This window comes from Nycticebus coucang, chromosome 1 (assembly GCF_027406575.1).
Source record: "Nycticebus coucang isolate mNycCou1 chromosome 1, mNycCou1.pri, whole genome shotgun sequence".
NCBI classification, from domain to species: domain Eukaryota; kingdom Metazoa; phylum Chordata; class Mammalia; order Primates; family Lorisidae; genus Nycticebus; species Nycticebus coucang.
In genome coordinates this window covers 16823578-16848503 of record NC_069780.1, presented here as the reverse complement: position 1 = coordinate 16848503, position 24926 = coordinate 16823578, and the positions used below count along the sequence as shown (strand labels likewise).

General features: G+C 40.3%; 1 protein-coding gene, 1 non-coding gene and 1 pseudogene across 2 annotated transcripts in view; all 3 read left to right on the top strand.

Moving 5' to 3' along the window:
* The window catches only part of HSD17B11 (hydroxysteroid 17-beta dehydrogenase 11), a 32924-nt gene extending 22962 nt beyond the window's left edge, over nucleotides 1-9962 (top strand). The window contains exons 5-7 of the mRNA XM_053602784.1: nucleotides 662-799; nucleotides 7792-7908; nucleotides 9240-9962. Of these exons, the coding sequence (XP_053458759.1) occupies nucleotides 662-799; nucleotides 7792-7908; nucleotides 9240-9330 (346 nt within the window). The 3' untranslated portion in view covers nucleotides 9331-9962. The remainder of the gene's footprint in view (nucleotides 1-661; nucleotides 800-7791; nucleotides 7909-9239) is intronic.
* LOC128592419 (U6 spliceosomal RNA) lies at nucleotides 8882-8988 on the top strand. Its single transcript, XR_008381863.1, has one exon. It is a non-coding gene; the product is annotated as a U6 spliceosomal RNA (small nuclear RNA).
* A 1689-nt stretch (nucleotides 9963-11651) lies between the features above and the next one.
* LOC128594108 (protein ILRUN-like) lies at nucleotides 11652-12959 on the top strand (annotated as a pseudogene).
* The last annotated feature ends 11967 nt before the right edge of the window (nucleotides 12960-24926 follow it).

Here is a 24926-nt window from a genome sequence, read left to right as displayed (position 1 = left end):
GGTTCAAACCCAGCCCTGGCCAAAAACTGCAAAAAAAAAAAGAAATCCATTGAATTGTACACATGGAGTGAGTAGTTTGTATACAAATTTATATTTCAATAAAACTTCAAAGAAAACCTATCTGAAAAAAATAAGTCCGATTAGAATAAGTAATTTTGCTATTTCCAAATGAAAGAGTTATTATGGAAAACCGAAAATTTCTAGATAATGAAAAAAAAATCTAATGAGAAAGACTTTTTTGAGGAAGTCAAGCTGTGACTTAAAGGAAGAGTGGGATTTGTCCAAGAAAATTTTTCAGTGAATCCATAAATATTTTATAATAAATAATGAACAGCTTATGGTGACATTGAGTTTTATGGAAACAGCAGTAACAAAAACAAATACTAATTTTCCTAAGAAGACATTTATGTGAATTTCTCTGATGCACGATGCTGTGATGCAGTAAATGTTCTATGTTAGATTTTAACATGCCTATAAATTTACCTGAGGATCTTGCAAGGTGCAGACTCTGACTCAGGGTCTGGACTTAACGGCTGAGATTCAGGGCCACATATGAGGCTCGTCAGAGGGTCACACTTAACTAAGAAACACAAGAAGCTGCATGAAGCAGACGTATCAGGATTCTTAAATTAGTTCGTAAACGCTCTCTGTTTATTTTCAGTTCAAGCAAGTTTGCTGCTGTTGGCTTTCATAGCGGCTTGACTGTTGAACTGGCTGCCTTAGAAAGAACTGGAATCAAAACAACATGTCTGTGTCCCAATTTCATAAACACTGGCTTCATCAAAAATCCCAGCACCAGGTAAGTTGAGACAGAAATCGAGACAAAAGGATTGGCGGTTGCTATGAATATCAGCCATTCTGTGCGTTTTCCTAAATGTTTTAATCCCTAAATCACCTAATATTTTAATCCCTAAAACACCTGACATTGAAAGGTTCATCTTGATTTCAGCTGCTGCAGGTTGTGGGAAAACAGGTGGAGAGAAAAAGAGAGAGAATGACTGTAAATATAATTATGAAGGACACACCACCCATCTTTTTTTTTCTTCTTCCAAGCGGTGGTTCTCAGACTTAAATACACATACATGTCACCAGGGGTGCTTGGGAACTATGCAGGGGCCCCAGCCCCAGATATGTTGATTTCCTGAGTTTGATTGGGGTAGGGTAGTAGTGAGGAAGTGGGCCAGGTTGCAGTGGCTTACACCTGTAATTCTAGCACTTTGGAGGCCAAGGCAAGTGAATTGCTTGAGCTCAGGAAGTTGAGATCAGCCTGAGCAAAACGAGACCTCGTCTCTACCCAAAATAGAAAACTAGCCAGGCACTGTGGTGGGCACCTATAGTCCCAGCTACTTGGGAAGCTGAGGCAGGAGGATCACTTGAACCCATAAGTCTGAGGTTGCTGTGAGCTGTGATGCCACAGCACTCTATCCAGGGTGACAGAGTGAGACTCTGTCTCAAAAAAAAAAGCATCACAGGTGGGGGCGGGGTTGGTGGCACCTATCCTGGGTGCAGGACACAACTACAACAGTGACTTTATTTAACAAACACCAACACTGTAACCTAATTGTTTGTACCCTCATATTAATCTGAAATAAAAAATAAACAATAAAAAGCATCATAGTTGATTCTGATAGAGATAAGCCAGACTACAGTATGAAAAACATTTCCCTTTGGTAACCTAGAGATTACTCTCCACAGTGAGTACTAGACCCTTATCCTTTGTTAAAAAAGTAAGATTATAAAGGAGTGGTTTGAGGATAATATTTAATGTTTCTTCTCTTTGGGAATAGTTTTAATGTCTTTGTAAACATAATACATACCTTGTTTTTCATAATTCTAACATTATAGAAAAATACAAATCAGAAAATTTCTTTTTAAATTTCCTTAAGTCCCTCTATCCAGTGGAAACCACTCTTAACATTTTGATCAATATCCTTCTAGACATCTCCCTACATAGAGATCCAATGTCTAAATGTGTATTACATAACTGGCGTGTATTACACACAGCAGGAACTATACTGCTTACTTCCCTCTGAATTATGGACATCATTTCATGTCAATAAAGTACAGATTTTTTTCATAAATTGTATTGATTATTGGGAACAACAGTGTCTCCTAGTAATGATTTTAGGGTTATTTTCAATTTTCTGGGTTTTTATTTTTATTTTTTGGAGACAGGGTCTCACTGCTGTGGTCTCAGCCTTGCTCATAACAACCTCAAACTCCTGGGCTTAAGCAAAGGAGTAGCCTTAGCCTCCCAGGTGGCTGGGACTACAGGTGCCTGCCACAATGCTCAGTAATTTTTTTATTTTTAGTAGAAACAGGGTCTTAGTCTTGTTCAGACTGGTCGCAAACTACTGATCTCAAGCAATCCAACCACCTAGGCCTCCAGAGTACTAGGGTTAAAGGTGTGAGATACCGTGCCCACCCCTTGAGTCAAGTTTTTAACACAGTCTGACTTTCAGTAGTTAAAAACACACACCATGTTGTTTTTTAAAAGCTATAACTGAACTTTTTTTTTTTCAGTGAAGTATTTTTTTTTTTTTTTTTATTGTTGGGGATTCATTGAGGGTACAATAAGCCAGGTTACACTGATTGCCATTGTTAGGCAAAGTCCCTCTTGCAATCATTAACCTTGCCCCAGGACTAGGCAACACAGAGCTAACCCTAATGTGGGCAGGGGTGCCCTCTCATGGTGAAACTCTGCTAGTACAAGTATAAAAGAAGTAGCTTGCTGGGGATGGAGCAATAAAAGCTAATGTGATTCTAGCCTAACCGCATAATTTAAAGCTGGCTAAGTCTGGCCACGTGACCCTCTTGTGTCCAAGCTGGTACAAGAGTGGACCACAAAGGTGAAGATGGTTTTAATATAGAAACTTAGTACTTCTAATTAGGAGAAAGAAATTGCTTATGCTAATTGAACACCGGTTTATATTTTAGGCACCACTGTGCCTGGCCTGATTACTTTTTTGATGACCAAAAATGTAAGAATCATTTTTGTTGAGCATTGCTTTAAAGCAGGCGTCCTCAATCTTTTTAAACAGGGGGCCAATTCACTGTCCCTCAGACCGTTGGAGGGCCGGACTATAGTTTAAAAAAAAAAAAAAACGATGAACAAATTCCTATGCACACTGCACGTGTCTTATTTTGAAGTAAAATAAACAAAACAGGAACAAATACAATCACACTGCCTCAAGTGGCCCGCAGGCCGCAGTTTGAGGACGCCTGCTTTAAAGCGTCTGCTTTCCTACCTGTAATATACATAATACAATTTATGTTTTCTCTAAAAATTTAGGAGTTTGTATGTGGGTCTGTCACAGAAAGATGTTAGTTTGTATTGGATAGTAGCATAAAAAGACTTTACGTAAGGAGGTGAGTTACATTTGTGCAGTATAACTGTGTAGCGTGCTTATATGTACATTTCCATTTAAGCACCATATTCCCAGAGGAGTGCTGGGCTGGCTTGTACAGTACGACTCATTCAGTGATGTCATCTTGGTAGCTTAAAATCAGCCAGGATGGGAGAATACCAGGGAGATCAGGAAATGCTACAAACTGGGATGTTTCCTACAGATCCAGTTATTAAACATTTAACAGCACGCCACTACATTCTTCTCATTATTCATATTAAAAAACAATAAAAACAAAAACCGGAGCTTTAAAGAATTGAAATGTTCTCTTCAAAATGAGCTACTTAAAATGGTGAAGTGATAATCAAATACATTCCTTCTAACTACAAATCCATCCTTCCTCAGCATTACTCTGCCCCACATGTACCCTCCCTCCCCACCCCAATGTATCAGCCTTGAATTGTATTTGACGGTTGCTACAAAATCCATTGAGAACTTTTTAAAATAGGATTTGCAATTCTCATTAATATTAGAATGTCAGGGGAAAAAAATGTTTCCACATACTGATGTTTTAATGATTAAGATTCTGTTCTGCCAATAAATTGAGTATTTTTCTGAAAGCATTTTCTTTTGGTTTTTTTAAGATGATGATATTGGGCAGTCATCATATTTCAGTGAAAAGGTCTCTGATGGGGTTAAGGTACATTGAGAAAAGGTCAGTCATCGCAGCCCCACTTGATCGGTAGGTTAGCAAGGCCACAGCTTGGACAAGGGAGATATTTACACAGGTGTTTATAAGCCTTCTTGGAGCTGGGGAACATTGAAGTCTGGCAGCCAGATGCTACAGCGTGATTTTCCCCTGAATGTGGTTCAGTGCACAGCATCCTTCAGATTCCGGATTCATCCTCTTTGACCAGTATCTGTCTACACTACAGACTAAGACTGCTTAGTCTTCTTCAAGCTTTGACTGCTTTTGCTTTTTACCTGCACCAATGGCGTTTGGCCATTGGTTTCATTATTGTATCTCTTTCCTTGTCACATTCTAAGCTTTTCATATGCAATGCAGCATTTGAATTTCAAATACGTTGAGGGAAGTCTGCTGAGAATGAAAGCTTATATCATCCTGTATTGTTAAACTCTATTTTCCTTCAGGGATCCAATTATCACACTCACTGTTCAGTACTATACTTAGTTGTCCCAGTTTTCCTTTATCATATATATTTTTTTCTTTCTGAAGGAAATATTCTGTATTTATTTCTAACAAACTTCCTCCAGTATTTTTTCTTTTTTTTAAGTTTACTTTTTTATTATTAAATCATAGCTGTGTACATTTGTGCAATCAAGGGGTACAATGTGCTGGTTTCATATACAATCAGAAATATTCTCATCAAACTGTTCAATGTAGCCTTCATGGTATTTTCTTAGTTATTGTATGTAGACATTTGTATTCTGCATTTAGTAAGTTTCGCCCGTACCCATTCTAAGATGCACCATAGGTGTAGCCCCACCCATTACCATCCCTCCACCCTAACCTCCCCCCTCCCTTGGCCCTTCCCCCATATTCTTGTGCTATAGTTGGGTTACAGCCTTCATATGAAAGCTATAAATTAGCTTCATAGTAGGGCTGAGTACATTGGATACTTTTTCTTCCATTCTTGAGATACTTTGCTAAGAAGAATATGTTCCAGCTCCATCCATGTAAGCATGAAAGAGGCAAAGTCTCCATCTTTCTTTAAGGCTGCATAATATTCCATGGTATACATGTACCACAATTTGCTCGTCCATTCGTGGGTCGATGGGCACTTGGGCTTCTTCCATGACTTAGCAATTATAAATTGGGCTGCAATAAACATTCTGGTACAGATGTCTTTGTTATGTTGTGATTTTTGGTCTTCTGGGTATATACCTAGTAAAGGAATTATAGGATCGAATGGCAGGTCTATTTTTAGATCTCTAAGTATTCTCCAAACATCCTTCCAAAAGGAACGTATTAGTGTGCATTCCCACCAGCAGTGCAGAAGTGTGCCCTTTTCTCCACATCCACGCCAACATCTCTGGTTTGGGGATTTTGTTATGTGGGCTACTCTTACTGGGGTTAGGTGATATCTCAAAGTAGTTTTGATTTGCATTTCTCTAATGATTAAGGATGATGAGCTTTTTTTCATGTGTCTGTAGATCATGAATCTGTCTTCTTTAGAGAAGTTTCTCTTCATGTCTTTTGCCCACCCTAAGATGGGATCACTTATTCTTTTCTTGCTAATACGTTTGAGTTCTCTGTGGATTCTGGTTATTAGACCTTTATCGGAGGTATAACCTGCAAATATTTTCTCCCATTCTGAGGGCTGTCTGCTTGCTTTACTTACTATGTTCTTGGCTGTGCAGAAGCTTTTTAGTTTGATCAGGTCCCAGTAATGTATTTTTGATACTGCTTCAATTGCCTGGGGAGTCCTCCTCATAAAATATTCACCTAGGCCTATTCCTTCAAGAGTTTTCCCTGCACTTTCTTCAAGTATTTTTATAGTTTCATGTCTTAAGTTTAAATTTTATCCAGTGAGGATGGTCATTGACTTTTAATCTCCTCCAGTATTTTTTTATCTCACTTCTTTTAATTAGTCACCCCATTAAAAATCTGCCTGCCCAGGCGGTGCCTATGGCTTAGTCGGTAGGGCGCCGGCCCCATATACCAAGGGTGGCGGGTTCAAACCCGACCCCAGCTGAACTGCAACCAAAAAATAGCTGGGCATTGTGGCGGGCACCTGCAGTCCCAGCTGCTCGGGAGGCTGAGGCAGGAGAATCGCTTAAGCCCAGGAGTTGGAGGTTGCTGTGAGCTGTGTGATGCCACGGCACTCTACCGAGGGCCATAAAGTGAGACTCTGTCTCTACAAAAAAAAAAAAAAATCTGCCTGCCCAAAATGTTAGCCACCCAAATAGTTTGGTGGCTATTTGGTGGAATTTGCATTGGCAAATTTCATGAATGTGTTTAATTGTGTATTGTTTTTTTCTAAGTCATGAATAAAATGTTAAAAATTGGGCAGGGCACAATGGCTCATTCCTATAATCCTAGCACTCTGGCCGGAGGATCCCTTCAGCTCAGAAGTTCAACACCAGCCCGAGCAAAAGTGAGACCTTGTCTCTACTAAAAATAGACAAACTAGGCAGGCAATGTGGCAGGCCCTTGTTACTCGAGAGGCTGAGGGAAGAGGATTGCCTGAGCTCAAGAATTTGAGGTTGCTGTGAGCTAGGACACCATGGCACTGTACCCAAGTTAACCAAGTGAGACTCTGTCGCAAAAAAAAAAAAAAAAAAAGTTAAAAACTGAGGACCAGCTCTTATGCACCTCTTCCCTAAGTACGCTTCTCTAACACACAGATTTTTAAAAGCCACTTTTTAGAGACCACCACAGTGTAGCTAAAAAGTAAATCAAGGCCTCACAAATATAAGCGCTCCATCTGAATATCACATATCTATCATATTTTAATGCCTCTGGTGCTTTAGGAATTGATTGCTAAAGAGACTTAGTATGTAATAAAATGTTTTAAAAATTTTGTTATTAAATCATAACTCTGTACATTGATGCATTTATGGGTTTCAGTGTACTGATTTGATATACAATATGAAATGCTTACATTGAACTAAGTAACACATCCATCACAATTATACTCTTTTCTTAATAGTTTTGAAATGTACCATTGCATCACGCATATTAGGTGAGGTTCCCCCCCGCCAAATACCCTTCCAAAACTTTTATAATGGTTTCTGATTTCTTTCCCAAGACTTCTGAAAGTTTAAAAGTGAATTTATCAGTCTTAATCTTTTTTTTTTTTTTGAGATAGTCTCATTCTGTTGTCCAGTCTGGAGTGCTCTGGTGTCAGCCTAGCTCACAGCAACTTCAAACTCTTGGGTTTAAGTGATACTCCTGCCTCAGCTTCCCTGTAGCTGGGACTACAGACATGTGCCACAAGATAGAGGTAATTTTTCTATTTTTAGTAGAGCTGGGGTCTCACTCTTGTTCAGGCTGGTCATGAACTCCTGAATCGAGAAATCCTCCTGCCTTAGCCTCCCAGAGTGCGAGGATTACAGGTGTGAGCACACTCAGCCCTGTCAGTCCTCCTCTTGCTAAATTATTTTTGAGTCCTAGTTGCTTCTCCCATTTTCATTTGTAAAATAGAGATGATGCTATTGCCTCTGTTAAGTTGTTGTAAAACTTCAGTGGGGGTATTCTAGGTAGACTTTTTAGCACGGTGTGTGGTACTAGTAAGCACTAAATAAATAGTTCTCCTTACTATTAATGGCAAAGTAGCTATTATTTCTGGGCACCTGTGATGAGCGCTACAAGTCAGTTATCCTGAAGTTCCTATGGTAATTTAACTTACCCGTTTAGCACCAGACTCAAGCTGCAGCCACGGTGAAATGTTTTGTTTCTAAAGATTGCCTCTGATTTCAGTTTGGGACCTACCCTGGAACCTGAGGAAGTGGTGGAGAGACTGATGGATGGGATCCTGACCAACCAGAAAATGATTTTTGTTCCATATTCTATAGCTTTTTTTACACTATTGGAAAGGTAAGCAACAGTATATTTATCAGCCTTAGAAATGAAATATGAAATGGAAATGATATTTTTCATGGATTTAAAGTCAGACAGGTGCAATGAAATGGAATTAAGTCAATAAAAATAATAGGCTTAAAGACTACATCATTGCAAAACCACATTATGTTGATCAGTGAAGCAAAATTGGCATAGCTATTGGGTAAGGGAACAGAAAAATGTTCACATGTTTTTCAGTTGTTTTTTAAAAGAAGGAAATTTTGTATATTTCTTGAAATCTTATAAATGAGTGAAGAAGCTTAGTTTTAAAGCATTTTCACATAATAGGGTTATAGGACAGTGACATAAGGAGAGCGCACTTAGGTTTTAGGCATCATTTTAATATACCACAGATAAACATTGAGCTTGTATTTTGCAAAATCATACCAAAGCATAGGAATAGCTAAATAGTCTTTGATGATTTCAAGATCTTTGAGCCTTGATGTCTCCAGTGTAATCCAAGAACTAGCAGCATCAGTATCACCTGGGAATTTATTAGAAATACAGAATCTGGCTCGGCACCTGTAGCTCAGCAGCTAGGGCACCTGCCACATACACCAGGGCTGGCAGGTTCAAACCCGGCCCGGGCCTGCCAAACAATGACAACTGCAACAAAAAAGTAGCCGGGCACTGTGGCAGGCGCCTGTAGTCCCAGCTACTTGAGAGGCTAAGGCAGAAGAATTTCTTAAGCCCAAGAGGTGGAAGTTGCTGTGAGCCACGATGCCACGGCACTCTATCAAGGGCGACAACTTGAGACTCTGTCTCAAAAAAAAAAAAGAAAAGGAAACACAGAATCTCCTGATCTCCTGAGTCAGAATTTGTGCTTCAGTAAGATCCTCAGACGACTGATCTGCATGTTAAAATTTGAGAAGCACTTCTTTGGAGCAGTAGCTCTCAACTTTGGTGCACATTGGAATTCACTTAAGATGTTTTAAAAATACTGGTGCCTGTGCTTGCTTTGGCAGCACATATACTAAAATTGGAACGACACAATGAAGATTAGCGTGGCCCCTGCACAAGGATGACACGCAAATTTGTGAAGCGTTCCATATTTAAGAAAAAAAAATACTGGTGCTGAGACCTACTCCCATGTTTCTGACTTATTTGGTTTGGAGTGTGGCCTGGGCTTTGAGAGATGTAACAACTTTTCAGGTAACTAATGTATAGCCAAGATGGGAAACTACTGGTTTAAAAAATGTCTCATTATAACATACTCCCTTTGTTGTTGTTGTTGTTGTTGTTGTTGTTGTTGAGACACCATGGCACTCTAGACTTAATGTCAATCTCCTAATGTATCTTTCTTTTAGGATTCTTCCAGAACGTTTCCTGGAGGTTTTAAAACAAAAGATCAATGTTAAGTTTGATGCAGTCGTTGGATATAAAAGTAAACAGCAGTAGATGCCTAGTCTTCAGAAACTGATTTACCAGGGTTAAGTTGATTTCATCCAATATTAATCAACATTTTAATGTTTGAACTCTTATTTTTCCTAATTATCCTTTTTCCTTCAGTAGTTAGTGTCTTTTGAGGCTCTCACAGTCTTCATTTATCACTATTTATCTGTTCTTTAGCTAAAAGCTGATTACCTATAATACAGAGAAATACCTTGATGTTAACTTTCAGGAAAATGAAGAAAAAGGCAAGACTTGTGGTGCATCTGAAGGCTTTGTAAAATTTGTGTTATAAATGTTTATATGAGCTATATTTTTATTTTTAATTGTATTCAAGTTTTATGTAATCCACCCTTCCTTTTCTATTCTACATAAAATCAGAAACTTCAAGCTCTTTAAATGTAATGAAGAACTGTGTCCAGTGACATTTCATAATGAATTTCATGAGCTCCTAGACATTTCATCCTACACATTGCCACTCTGTTTCCTGAGAGATACCTCAGATTCCAATGCCAAACCTTTCAGCACAAGGAAACCAGAGGTGGACATGTGTTGCAAGTATAAAAGTATCATTGGGATTTAAGATAAAGAATTGGGAGAATGTACCCATCAATGTCAGTAACAATAAATGCATCAAACTTTAACAATTGGTGTTTCCATCTTTTTCTCTTAAAATTTTCTTCTTCTTTTTAAAATTTCTTCTTTACTACTCATCCAGAAAACAAACAAACAAAAACAAAAAACCCATTCTTTTGTCTTATACAGAACATGGCTTAACCTTCAAATTAAAGTAAAATGGATTATGTGATCAGAAGTGTTTTTAATTTTAAGTATCTGGAAATTTCTTGGATGTGAGGCTCAGTGAAATGGGACTATAAGGTCAGATCTATAAATTGAAAAAATAAATAGGTCATTGGGTTCCTATTAAAGAAAAATATTTTTAAGACTATCTCAAACATACACATAAAGTGAAGAACTTTGGTCTTTATGTTAGAAAGTTCATACTCAGAAAACAGAAGGTAGAATCCCTGATCCTTGTGAAATGTAGGAAACGAGATCCATTTATATTCAGAAGCCCTCATGGAGAAAGATTTTGATCTGTATTGTAAGCGGAAACTAATATTTATTCAACATGTGTCACCCATTGTCCTCAACCAGCGGTTCTCAACCTGTGGGTTGAGCAGCCCTTTCACAGGGGTCGCCTAAGACCATCCTGCATGTCAGATATTTACATTATGATTCATCACAGTAGCAAAATTATGAAGTAGCAACAAAAATAATGTTATGGCTGGGGGTCACCACAACAGGAGGAACTGTAGTAAAGGGTCACGGCATTAGGAAGGTTGAGAACCACTGTACCTAAAAATTTGATTTACATGAATTAGCTCATTCACCAAGTAATCTCATGTGTGCCTCCACAGATTATAAGGATCGTATGGTAATCTCTTTGAGGAAAGTTACGCTGTCCATCCTATAACAGATACGAACATTTCTCAGAAGTCATCATTCTGTTTTCTTTCCCATTAATTTCCTTTAATACAGAGACTCAAAATACAATTGCCACTTGTCTATATTCTGCATATAGTTGATATACATACATGTCTGAGTCAAAAATTCCTGCTTTCCAAAACATATTTGAATAATAAACTTAAATTCTTCCTCATACATCAGCTAGACTATAGTAGCACTCTAACATTAAATACTCACAGAATTTATAGATTTACTTAAACACTTACCTGACAGCAGAGAGTGGCACTAATGGCACTGGAAAGTGGAGAGAGAGGCTGTTACCATCAGCTTCTATCTCACTTTGAAATATATTTGTTTATTCTTCTGATTAAGTCATACCTGTTCCAGCCTGCCAGCCACCTGCCAGTGAAGCAGGCTAGGAAAAAGCCTTTGGTGAACTGCAGTAAGGTAACTGGAGCCAGAGAACACTGAGAACTTTTCCCTTTCTCTGATAAACATATTTTGGCTCCTAAAACATTTGTCAGAAATTAAAACTTGAATGAACTTTTAGCATTAACCATTATGAGAAATAAGCATTACTTCTTTGGGTCTTACCGTTCAATTCCACCTCGATCCTATGAGGTAGGCATTGTGAGAAGGACTTCAGACAGCTGTCAACACAGCTGTGGTAGCAGGAACCCAGAAGAACCTTGGAGTCTAGAGCCCTTACTCTGCAGGAAAGGTGAATGGACGCAGTACTGTGGGGATTTTGAATTTTGTTCTCTTTATTAAAAAAAAAAAAAAATGCAGGCAGCAGTTACCCTGGAGAGGTGGGGGGAGGAAGGGGAGGTGAGAGTGAGTTAGTGGCTGAGTGAGTTTACCCCTATGAGGCGGTGAGAGGAGTGGGGTCGCAGCGCTGGAGAACAGCGGGCCCCCTCCCGGTCCCCGGTCCCAGCAGCTCGGTTGTGAGGAGGCAGGAAGCGGGCGTGCGGCCCTGGCCATGGAGGGCATGGACGTGGACCTGGACCCAGAGCTGATGTAGAAGTTCAGCTGCCTGGGCACCACCGACAAGGACGTGCTCATCTCCGAGTTCCAGAGGCTGCTCAGCTTCCAGCTGAACCCTGCCGGCTACGCCTTCTTCCTGGACATGACCAACTGGAACCTGCAAGCAGCAATTGGCACCTATTATGACTTTGAAAGCCCAAACATCAGGGTACCCTCTATGTCCTTTGTTGAAGATGTCACCATAGGAGAAGGGGAGTCAATACCTCCTGATACTCAAGTTCATAAAAACATGGCGGATCCAGAATTCTGGGGCAGAGGCCTGGCCTCCAGGGGGTTGTCTTAAATATGTCAGGGGACACCAGTTTGGACATGTGAACATGGTGATGGTGAGATTGCTAGAGCCCCAAGAGATTGCAGATGTCAGCATCCAGATGTGCAGCCCCAGCAGAGCAGGAATGTATCAGGGACAGTGGCGGATGTGCACTGCTACAGGACTCTACTATGGAGATGTCATCTGGGTAATCCTCAGTGTGGAGGTAGGTGGACTTTTAGGAGTAACGCAGCAGCTGTCATCTTTTGAAATGGAGTTCAACACACGGCCTCATCGCAAGGTAGAAGGAAACTTCAACCCCTTTGCCTCTCCCAAAAAGAACCAACAATCAGATGAAAACAACTTAAAAGACCCTGGGGGTTCCAGGTTCAACTTGATCAGCAAAAACACATGGGCTCCTGCTCCTGACCAAACTGAGCAAGATCAGAATAGACTCTCACAGAACTCTGCAAATCTGTCCCCCAGCAGTCATGCAAACAACTTATCAGTAGTGACTTACAGTAAGGGGCTCCACAGGCCTTACCCCTACAGCCAGTCTTAAACGGGTATCAGCAAGAAGAAAAAATAACAAAAGACAGAAGGCCTGACTCTGGTGGGGGAGGGCAAGGGGTTCCTCTGGATTACAGACCACATCGCACGGACCCCTGGCTCTGACCCCCATCCTGGAAGAAGAGGAAGAAGCAGAACAGACTAGTTTTGAGTAAACTCAGTATGCATGTGTGAATGCTGAATCACAGGAATGGTATTGAGGCTGCCAAGAAGAAATCCATGCAGCTGCGTTGGGTTTTGTTTATTAGGCATCGGTCTAACAAGTCATTAGGTTACTGGAAAGGGAAAAAAAAGTTTAAAATGGGGGGGGATCCATCTTTTTAAACAAAAATTATTATTTTTTTAAATTTATTTTTATTAAACCATAGCTGTGTACATTAGTATGATTGTGGGGCACCATACACTTGGTTCATAGATCGTTTGACACATTTTCATCACATTAGTTAACATAGCTTTTGTAGCATTTTCTTAGTTATTTTACTAAGACCTTTACATTCCACATTTACTAGGATTCAATCATCAGAGAAATGCAAATCAAAACTACTTTGAGATATTATCTAACTCCAGTGAGACTAGCCTATATCACAAAATCCCAAGACCAGAGATGTTGGCGTGGATGTGGAGAAAAGGGAACACTTTTGCACTGCTAGTGGGAATGCAAATTAATACATTCCTTTTGGAAAGAGATATGGAGAACAAAAATTATTTTGCCTACAGAAAAAAAAATGCTCCCTGATTCACCAACAGTAGGCAATTACTCCTAGAATCAAAGCCTGAAAACTTGTGAACGTCATTTGAAAGAAGTTAATTCTATCTCTCTATCTAATTCACCAACAGTAGGCAATTACTGCTAGAATCAAAGCCTGAAAACTTGTGAACATCATTTGAAAAAAGTTAATTCTATCTCTGAACCACTTCTCACCAGTGTGGTGGGAAAATTCATCTCGATTATTAATAAGGCTACGTCTGAAGGACCCACCAAAATCAAAGAGCCTTCTGTTGTTGTCAGGTAAATGGGGAAAGAATCCTGTCAACTATCCACAACTAAACGTTGTGGTCCTTAACCAGGGGATCCCTGGGTGACAAATGCTCTCTCCTCTGCAGAGTATAGAAATCTTGACTGCGAGGTGGAGCAAGATGGCGGCCAAGTAACAGCTTCCCTGCAATTGGGCATGGTGAGTCTGGGTAGATAAGACTCCAGGCATCTCTGGCTGGTGGGATCTGCCTATAATCATCCCCTTAAGGATACAGAGAGTCAGCAAGGGACTTCTGGACCCCAAGAGGAGGACAAAAACAGTGGAAAACTGGCAAGTGGTTGCATGTGTTCGATTGACCTAATACTGCCAGCAGCCATAAGTACCAGCAGCAGTGAGACTGCAAACCGGAAAGGCCTTACCTGCGAACTGTTTTGGTGTTTTTGGACTTGGCACTCAGTTGAACTGCCTTGGGGAGAGCTTGAGCAGGAGTGTGGAGAACTTTGGGCATTGTCCAGGGCCCCAGACTGAGCCGCTGAGCCAGACGGAGCTAATAATGTTCAGCTGTGGGCCACAGGGAGCCATTGTGAGAGAACTGCCCTAGCAAGCTCCGCCCTCAGGGTCACAGAGCAAGGATCAGGCAGGAACTAGTAACCTAGTGACTGAGCAGCCTAAAGGTGGGGACTGAGCTACCTTACAGCCTTAACCCTCAGGGGCAGAGTGAGACCAGTTTTGGTACACTGGAGCCTTGGGCTGTTGCCCTGGGTAGAGTATGGTGGCGTCACAGCTCATAGCAACCTTAAACTCCTAGGCTTGGCACCACCCGGACCTCCATAAGAGCTGTGCCATGACCCCTGACCCGTGACCCGCACCCGCTGGGCCTCTGCATACCCTGACCAGGAACTGCGGGAGCCGTACAACCCTGCGTCCTCCCTCCTGTACCCGCCCTGCCTCCACGCTGGCCCACTCGTCTGGCCAGGGACTCTGGTAGCCACGTGCCCTCCGGAGCCCTCCCTGCCTCTGTGCAGAGCCCTTCTCCTGGCCAGAGACTGCTGGAGCCTTGGGCTCTCTATGCCAAAGTCACTCAGCGCCAGGCACTTCCAGAACCATGCGCACCACCTCCCACCCTATTGCTGGATCTGGGTGTGTCACACTCCAGAGCTGCTTCCACAACTAGAACTAGAACAATAGAGTGATCCCGCTGGGGTCTAATCTTGGAGAGACACCTCCCCAACTCTGAGGACGGCCAGAGGCAACTGTGAAAAACAATCATGAGGCAAAATCAACATAAAAACTCGGACAATATGAATAATCAGAGTAGATCAACTCCCCCAAGGATCAATGGGGCAGACACAGCACAAGATCCCAGGCACAAACAAACAGCTGAGATGTCAGAAACCAAATTCAGAATCTGGATAGCAAATAAGATCGAATTAGAATTCCAAGCAGTAACCCAAAAGATATCTCAAGAATTCAATGAATTCAAAGACGAAATGACCAAAGATTTTGACACATTGAGACAAGAAGTTGCAGCTTCAAAGATCTGAGAAACATAGTAGAATCCCTCAGTAACAGAATGGAGCAAGCAGAAGAAAGAATTTATGACACTGAAGACAAAGCTTTCGAATGCTCCCAAACTCTCAAAGAGGAAGAGAAATGGAGGGTAAAAACAGATCACTCTCTCAGAGAGCTCTGGGATAATTCAAAGAAAACTAATATTCGTCTTATAAGGATCCCTGAAAGCAATGAAGTGGCTTCACAAGGCACAGAGTCTCTTCTCCATGAAATTATAAAGGAGAACTTTGCAGACATGCAAGAGATTCTGAATTCAGATAGCAGACCGTTTCAGAACTCCAGAACAACTCAACCCAAATAAGACATCCCCCAGACACATCATAATCAATTTCACTAAAGTTAATATGAAGGAGAAAATTCTGAAAGCAGCCAGACAAAAGAAAACCACCAGCTACAAGGACAAGAATATTAGAATAACTGCAGATCTCTCTGCTGAAAACTTTCAAGCTAGAAGAGGATGGTCATCGACTTTTAATCTCCTAAAACAAAATAACTTTCAACCCAGGATCCTGTACCTAGCTAAACTGAGTTTCATTTATGATGGAGAAATTAAATACTTCAATGACATTCACATGTTGAAGACATTTGCCATAACTAAACCAGCTCTCCAGGATATTTTCAGACCTATCCTCCATGAAGACCAGCATAATCCTCCACCACAAAAGCAAACCCACCCAGAAAATTTTGATCAAATTCCAACTTCCACAGTCACAAAAGGATTAAAAATGTCCGCCAGACTCTCGAAAGGCTGATCAATATTCTCAATTAATGTGAATGGTTTAAATTGTCCTCTAAAGAGGTACAGGTTGGCTGACTGGATACAAAAACTCAAGCCAGATATCTGCTGCATACAAGAATTGCATCTTACACTAAAAGACAAATATAGACTCAAGGTGAAGGGATGGTCATCTATATTCCAGGCAAATGGAAAGCAGAAAATAGCAAGTGTTGCAATCCTGTTTGCAGACGCAATAGGCTTTAAACCAACCAAAATAATTAAGGATAAAGATGGACACTTCATATTTGTTAAAGGTAATACTCAATATGATGAGATCTCTATTATTATATTTATGCACCCAACCACAACGCACCTCAATTTATAAGAGAAACTCTAACAGACATGAGCAATTTGATTTCCTCCACTTCCATAGTAGTTGGAGATTTTAACACCCCTTTAGCAGTGCTGGATAGATCCTCCAAAAAGAAGCTAAGCAAAGAAATCTTAGATTTAAACTCAACCATTCAACATCTGGATTTAACAGACATCTACAGAACATTTCATCCCAACAAAACTGAATACACATTCTTCTCATCAGCCCACGGAACATACTCCAAAATCGACCACATCCTAGGCCACAAATCTAACCTCAGCAAATTTTAAAAAATAGAAATTATTCCTTGCATCTTCTCAGACCATCATGGAATAAAAGTTGAACTCAATAACAACAGGAACCTGCCTACCCATACAAAAACATGGAAGCTAAACAACCTTATGCTGAAGGATAGATGGGTTATAGACAAGATTAAGAAGGAAATCACCAAATTTTTGGAACAAAACAATAATCAACGAATTATCAGAACTTCTGGGATACTGTACAGGCAGTCCTAAGAGGGAAATTTATAGCACTGCAAGCCTTCCTCAAGAAAACGGAAAGAGAGGAAGTTAATAACTTAATGGGACATCTCAAGCAACTGGAGAAGGAAGAACACTCCAACCCCAAACCCAGCAGAAGAAAAGAAATAACCAAAATCAGAGCAGAACTAAATGAAATTGAAAACAAAAGAATTCTACAACAGATCAATAAATCCAAAAGTTGGTTTTTTGAAAAGATCAATAAAATAGATAAACCTTTGGCCAACCTAACCAGGAAAAAAAGAGTAAAATCTCTAATTTCATCAATCAGAAATGGTAACGATGAAATAACAACAGACCTCTCAGAAATTCAAAAAATCCTTAACAAATACTACAAGAAACTCTACTCTCAGAAATATGAAAATTTGAAAGAAATTGACCAATATCTGGAAGTATGCCATCTACCAAGACTTAGCCAGAATGAAGTGGAAATGTTGAACAGGCCTATATCAAGTTCTGAAATAGCATCAACTATACAAAATCTCCCTAAAAAGAAAAGCCCAGTACCAGATGGCTTTACATCAGAATTCTACCAAACCTTTAAAGAAGAACTAGTACCTATATTACTAAACCTCTTCCAAAATACAGAAAAAGAAGGAATATTACCCAACATATTATACGAAGCAAACATCACCTTGATCCCCAAACCAGGGAAAGACCCAACAAGAAAAGAAAATTATAGACCAATATCACTAATGAATATTGATGCTAAAATACTCAATAAGATCCTAACAAACAGAATCCAACAACACATCAAAAAAATTATACACCACGACCAACTGGGATTTATCTCAGGGTCTCAAGGCTGGTTCAATGTACGTAAATCTATAAATGTAATTCAGCACATAAACAAACTAAAAAATAAGGACCATATGAGTCTTTCAATTGATGTGGAACAAGCTTTTGATAATATCCAGCATCCCTTCATGATCACAACACTTCAGAAAATTGATATAGAAGGGACATTGCTTAAACTAATAGAGGTCATCTACAGCAAACCCACAGCCAATATCATATTGAATGGAGTTAAATTGAAATCATTTCCACTTAGATCAGGAACCAGGCAAGGTTGCCCATTGTTTCCGTTGCTCTTTAACATTGTAATGGAAGTTTTAGCCATTGCAATTAGGGGAGAAAAGGCAATCAAGGGTATCCACATAGGGTCAGAAGAGATCAAACTTTCACTCTTCATAGATGATATGATCTATGATCGTATATCTGGAAAACATTAGGGATTCTACTACAAAACTTTTAGAAGTGATCAAGGAATACAGCAATGTCTCAGGCTACAAAATCAACAGCGATAAATCTGTAGTCTTTATATATCCCAACAATAACCAAGCCAAAAAAACAGTCAAGGACTTTCATAGATGTGCCAAAGAAGATGAAATACTTGGGAGTATACCTAACAAAGGACGTGAAAGATCTCTACAAAGAGAACTATGAAACTTTAAGAAAAGAAACAGCTGAAGATGTTAACAAATGGAAAAACATACCATGCTCATGGCTGGGAAGAATCAACATTTTTAAAATGTCTATACTACCCAAAGCAATGTATAATTTTAATGCAATTCCTATTAAAGCTCCATTGTCATATTTTAAAGATCTTGAAAAAATAATACTTCGTTTTATATGGAATCAGAAAAAACCTCGAATAGCCAAAACATTACTCAGCAATAAAAACACAGCAGGAGGAATCATGCTACCAGACCTGAGACTGTACTATAAATCGATAGTGATCAAAATAGCATGGTATTGGCACAAAAACAGAGAAGTAGATGTCTGGAACAGAATAGAGAACCAAGAGATGAATCCAGCTACTTACCATTATTTGATCTTTGACAAGCCAATTAAAAACTTTCAGTGGGGAAAAGATTCCCTATTTAACAAATGGTGCTGCGTGAACTGGCTGGCAACCTGTAAAAGATTGAAACTGGACCACACCTTTCACCATTAACTAAGATAGACTCTCACTGGATTAAAGATTTAAACTTAAGACATGAAACTATAAAAATACTAGAAGAGAGTGCAGAGAAAACCCTTGAAGAAATCGGTCTGGGCAAGTATTTTATGAGGAGGATCCCCCGGGCAATTGAAGCAGCTTCAAAAATACACTACTGGGACCTGATCAAACTAAAAAGCTTCTGCACAGCCAAGAACACAGTAAGTAAAGCAAGCAAACAGCCCTCAGAATGGGAGAAGATATTTGCAGGTTATGTCTCTGACAAAGGTTTAATAACCAGAATCCACAGAGAACTCAAATGTATAAGCAAGAAAAGAATAAGTGATCCCATAGCAGGCTGGGCAAGGGACTTGAAGAGAAACTTCTCTGAAGAAGACAGGCACACGGCCTACAAACATATGGAAAAATGCTCATCATCTTTAATCATCAGAGAAATGCAAATCGAAACTACTTTTAGATATCATCCAAGTCCAGTAAGATTAGCCCATATCACAAAATCCCAAGACCAGAGATGTTGGCGTGGATGTGGAGAAAAGGGAACACTTCTACACTGCTGGTGGGAATGCAAATTAATATATTCCTTTTGGAAAGATGTTTGGAGAACACTTAGAGATCTAAAAATAAATCTGCCATTCAATCCTATAATTCCTCTACTAGGCATATACCCAGAAGACCAAAAATCACATCATAACAAAGATATTTGTACCAGAATGTTTATTGCAGCCCAATTCATAATTGCTAAGTCATGGAAAAAGCCCAAGTGCCCATCGATCCATGAATGGATCAATAAATTGTGGTATATGTACACCATGGAATATTATGCAGCCTTTAAGAAAGATGGAGACTTTACCTCTTTCATGTTTACATGGATGGAGTTGGAATATATTCTTCTTAGTAAAGTATCTCAGGAATGGAAGAAAAAGTATCCAATGTACTCAGCCCTACTATGAAAGTAATTTATGGCTTTCACATGAAAGCTATAACCCAGTTCTAACCCAAGAATAGTGGAAAGGGGGAAAGGGAGGAGAGGAAGGGCGGAGGTGGACAGAGGGAGAGTGATTGGTGGGATTACACCTGCGGTGCATCTTACAAGGGTATATGTGAAACTTAGTAAATGTAGAATGTAGATGTCTTAACACAATAACTAAGAAAATGCCAGGAAGGCTATGTTAACCAGTGTGATGAAAATGTGTCAAACAGTCTATAAAACCAGTGTACGGTGCCCCATGATCACATTAATGTACACTATGTAAGCTATGATTTAATAATAATAAAAAAAGACATGAAACTATAAAAATACTTGAAGAAAGTTCAGGGAAAACTCTTGAAGGAATCGGCCTGGGTGAATATTTTATGAGGAGGACTCCCCAGGCAATTGAAGCAGTATCAAAAATACACTAGAGGGACCTGATCAAACTAAAAAGCTTCTGCACAGCCAAGAACATAGTAAGTAAAGCAAGCAGACAGCCCTCAGAATGGGAGAAAATATTTGCAGGTTATACCTCTGATAAAGGTCTAGTAACCAGAATCCACAGAGAACTCAAACACATTAGCAAGAAAAGAACACGTGATCCCATCTCAGGGTGGGCAAAGGACTTGAAGAGAAACTTCTCTAAAGAAGACAGATGCATGATCTACAAACATGTGAAAAAAAGCTCGTCATCCTTAATCATCAGAGAAATGCAAATCAAAACTACTCTGAGATTATCACCTAACCCCAGTAAGAGTAGCCCACATAACAAAATCCCCAAACCAGAGATGTTGGCGTGGATGTGGAGAAAAGGGCACACTTCTGCACTGCTGTTGGGAATGCACACTAATACATTCCTTCTGGAAGGATGTTTGGAGAGTACTTAGAGATCTAAAAATAGACCTGCCATTCAATCCTATAATTCCTTTACTAGGTTTATACCGAGAAGACCAAAAATCACAATATAACAAAGACATCTGTACCAGAATGTTTATTGCAGCCCAATTCATAATTGCTAAGTCATGGAAGAAGCCCAAGTGCCCATCGACCCACGAATGGACTAGCAAATTGTGGTACATGTATACCATGGAATATTATGCAGCCTTAAAGAAAGATGGAGACTTTGCCTCTTTCATGCTTACATGGATGGAGCTGGAACATATTCTTCTTAGCAAAATATCTCAGGAATGGAAGAAAAAGTATCCAATGTATTCAGCCCTACTATGAAGCTAAATTATAACTTTCACATGAAGGCTATAACCCAATTATAGCACAAGACTATGGGGAAAGTGCCAAGGAAGGGGAAGGGAGGGGGGAGGTTAGGGTGGAGGGAGGGTAAGGGTTGGGGCCACACCTATGGTGCATCTTAGAATAGGTATAGGTGAAACTTACTAAATGCAGAATACAAATGTCTACATACAATAACTAAGAAAATGCCATGAAGGCTACGTTGAACAATTTGATGAGAATATTTCAGATTGTATATGAAACCAGCACATTGTACCCCTTGATTGCACAAATGTACACAGCTATGATTTAACAATAAAAAAAAAAAGAAAGAAATTTTGACTGCAGCAGTGAACCTGGCCTCCCTGGACAAACCCCAGAGGGTTCCTTTGAGACCTCACTGTCACCTTGGGGCCCTGCCGTGGGATTGCTTAGACTCAGTTAGGACTCTAGCCTTTCTCCTGTTCCTTATGAGAATATTCCCTTGCCTGCCTTCCTCACCTCTATCCCTATCCTACCATTCTCACTAGTCAGACGTCTGGTCTTTTTATTGGGAATGAGGATAAAAAAGAGTGGGAAGTAAAAGGGTTGGAATTGACCTCAGTACATCTTCAGCACTGACTTGGCTAGTGACTTAATGGCTAGAGGGATTTCATTGTGGAAAAGGGAACAATTATGTGCTTCTTCTTCACAAGCCAGGTGTTAGATTTTACTCCCTTTGACAACTCTGTGTGCTAGACTCCTTTATCCTTATTTTGTAGATGAGATAGTTACAGCCTGGACAGGTTAAACAAATTACCTGGCCGGGCCCGGTGACTCACACCTGTAATCCTAGCACTCGGGGAGGCCACGGTGAGTGTATTGCTTGAGCTCAGGAGTTTGAGACCAGCCTGAGCAAGAGTGAGACCCCTGCCTTTACTAAGTAGAAAAAAACTATCCAGGCATTGTGGCAGGTGCCTGTAGTCCTAGCTACTTGGGAGAGTGAGGCAAGAGGATGTGAGCTGTGATGCCATGGCACTCTACCCAGGGTGAGAGTGAGATTCAGTCAAAAAAAACAAACAACAAAAAAAGACTTAGCTAAAATCTCATAGCTAGAAATCAAACTAAGGATTTAAAGTCAGGCTTACCGACCTTACCATCATACAGCCTCAGTGGACTACTCAACTGAATTATTGCCCTTAACACTCTACTGTCTTTTATCCATGTTTTCCTTGGAATTCAAACAATATTCCAAAATCAACCAATAGAAATCTCGGATGGCATTTGAAACTATTCAACCTAGAAATTATTTTAAGTGAAAAAAAAAAATGCTACAGTGCAAAGGTCCCATTATTGCTCCTGACAAAGGTCCAGCCTGCCTATCACCACAGTCTAAAGATTCCTGAAATTAAAACGCTGAAGTCTGAAAGTACAGGTCAACATGTGGATAGTTAGATCCACCAGGCACACCAAATTGTTCCCATAGTATGTAGGAATTCCTACTTGACCTTAGAGCCAGTCTGACCACTCAAACTTTGGTTTTTTGTTTTTTTTTTGGGGGGGGGGGCAACCCCAGAACTAGGGAAATGTGTGTTTTACTTTCAGGCCTTCCCTGTAATTCCAGATGTCTCAGTGCTACAGAAAGAGCACCAGACAGTTTCATAAAGTGAGCTATTGTGGAACTTCAGTTTCCTCATCTATAAAAGGATTAATATAATTTATAGTTTATAATATAAGAATCTAATTATATTATAAACTCCTAGATTATCTCTAGTTCCTGTTACATAAATGTCTTAAAGTCGCCACATGCAAATTGTAGCTTCTCTAGACCAACTGTGTTCACCAACAGAAAACAGCATTTCCAACAAGTGCCCAAGCCAAAAACTTGGAGTTATTCTTGGCCATTTCCTTTCCCTCCCTTCATCAAAATCCTCTAATCCCCACCACACACATTCAGCATTAATCACATCCCACATTTGTATTTCCAGCCTGGGTCTCTCCTCTGAACTCCAGTACATTAAAATTTTGACAGTGAACATAGATCTAAACACCTCTTTGGTGTCTCCATCTTCATGGCCAACAGACATTTCACCAAAACTGAGCTTCTGATGTTATCCCCAACCTACCTCAAATCCAATTATTCCAGTTGTTCTGTCTTGCAAAAAAAAATCCAGTTTTTTTTTTTTTTTGAGACAGAACCTCAAGCTGTTGCCCCGGGTGGAGTGCCATGGTATCACAGCTGACAGCAACCTCCAACTCCTGGGCTCAAGCCATTCTGTTGCCTCAGCCTCCCAAGTACCTGGGACTACAGGCGCCCGCCACAATGCCTGGCTATTTTTTGGTTGTAGTTGTCATTGTTGTTTGGCAGGCCCGGGCTGGATTCGAACGTGCCAGCTCTGGTATATATGCGGCTGGACCTTAGCTGCTTGAGCTATAGGTGGAGAGCCAAAATCCAGTTTTCTTTGATTCCTCTCTCCCAATCCCCACATTCATTACAAAAATCATTCTTTTTGTTCAACTTCAAAATATAACCAGAATCCTATCACCTCTTATCACCCTCCCACTGCTACCACTCTGATCCAAGTCACCAACACCTCTTGTTCCCCTTGGTGTTATTACCAACACAGCAGCCAGAATAACTCTTTAAAAGATGACATCGTGTTGTGCTTCTGCTCAAAACTTCTCTTGTAGCTTATCTAAGACTTAAAGCTAAAGTCCTTACCTTGACTTACAAGGCCACATGTAATCCAGACTTTTCTTCCCACAATTCCCCGCTACTTCTCTGCCTGCCTTAGTCCAGGGTTCTCTGGAGAAACAGGACCCCTAGGAGGGTTTAGATACATATATATGTGCATGTATGAATATGAGTAAATAAATACACAGAGAGAGAATGAGATGTATTTGTATTTGTACTTCAAGGAATTGAGAAATTGGCTTGGGTGGTTATGGGATGCCAGCAAGTAGAAAACTGTTGAGCAGGAATTGATGCTGTAATCTTCAGGCAAAATCTCTTCTAACTCAGAGAAACCTTAGTTTTGCCTTCCTGACCTTGCAATCAATTAGATGAATCCCATTCACATCATGAAGAATAATTCCCTTTTCTTAAAGACTACTGATTGTGATGTTAACAACATCTACAAAACCTTCAAAGCAAGGCCTCGGTAAGACTATTGCCTAGTCATGTTGACCCGGAAAACTAACCAGCACACTCTCCTCACCCCTGTCAGTTCACTCCAGCCGCATTGGTTCCACCTTGAGAATGCTGTGCGTTACCGTTCCCTCTCCTGGACTGTTCTTCCTCCAGATATCTGCCTGGGAAGCGCCCGTTCTCCCTTGGTCCTTTTCTGTAGGCCTTTCTTTTCAGGTCTTCTCATTCTAGTCCCAATGCTGCAACCCTTCCCACACAGCTGTATCCTTTCAAAGATTCTATTTCCCCCTCCATTCTCTATTTTTCTCCTTGGCACTTACCACTATGAAGCGTACTGTACATTTTGTTTAGTTATTTTCTTTACTGTCTATACTGCTCCTAGAGCGCAAGTTTCCTAAGGGAACGAATGGATTTGTTACCATCCGTTTTGTTCACTGATACGTCCCCCATATGTGGAACAGTCCCTGAAGCAAACTGCGTGTTTGATATGTATTTAATAAATGTATGCCTATTTGTCGTATTATTCTGCTTCCCAAGTGGTCTCCTTTGCCACCACTCTCCTTCAGAGCACAGTCACTCCTGGGCTAGATTACTGAAAAGCTTCCTAACCAATCTCCCTCCACTACCTTTCGTCCTCCCACCAATGCATTGTCCATACTGCAGCATTTCTGGGTGCAAATCTGATGATCTCTGCTCCCTGCTCAACACCTCTCCCTCATTGATCTAAGGCTCTGAACCATTGAGCCTCTGCTCAGAGCTCTCTAACTTCTCACCACCCCACGCTCCATTCTCCAAGACAGAA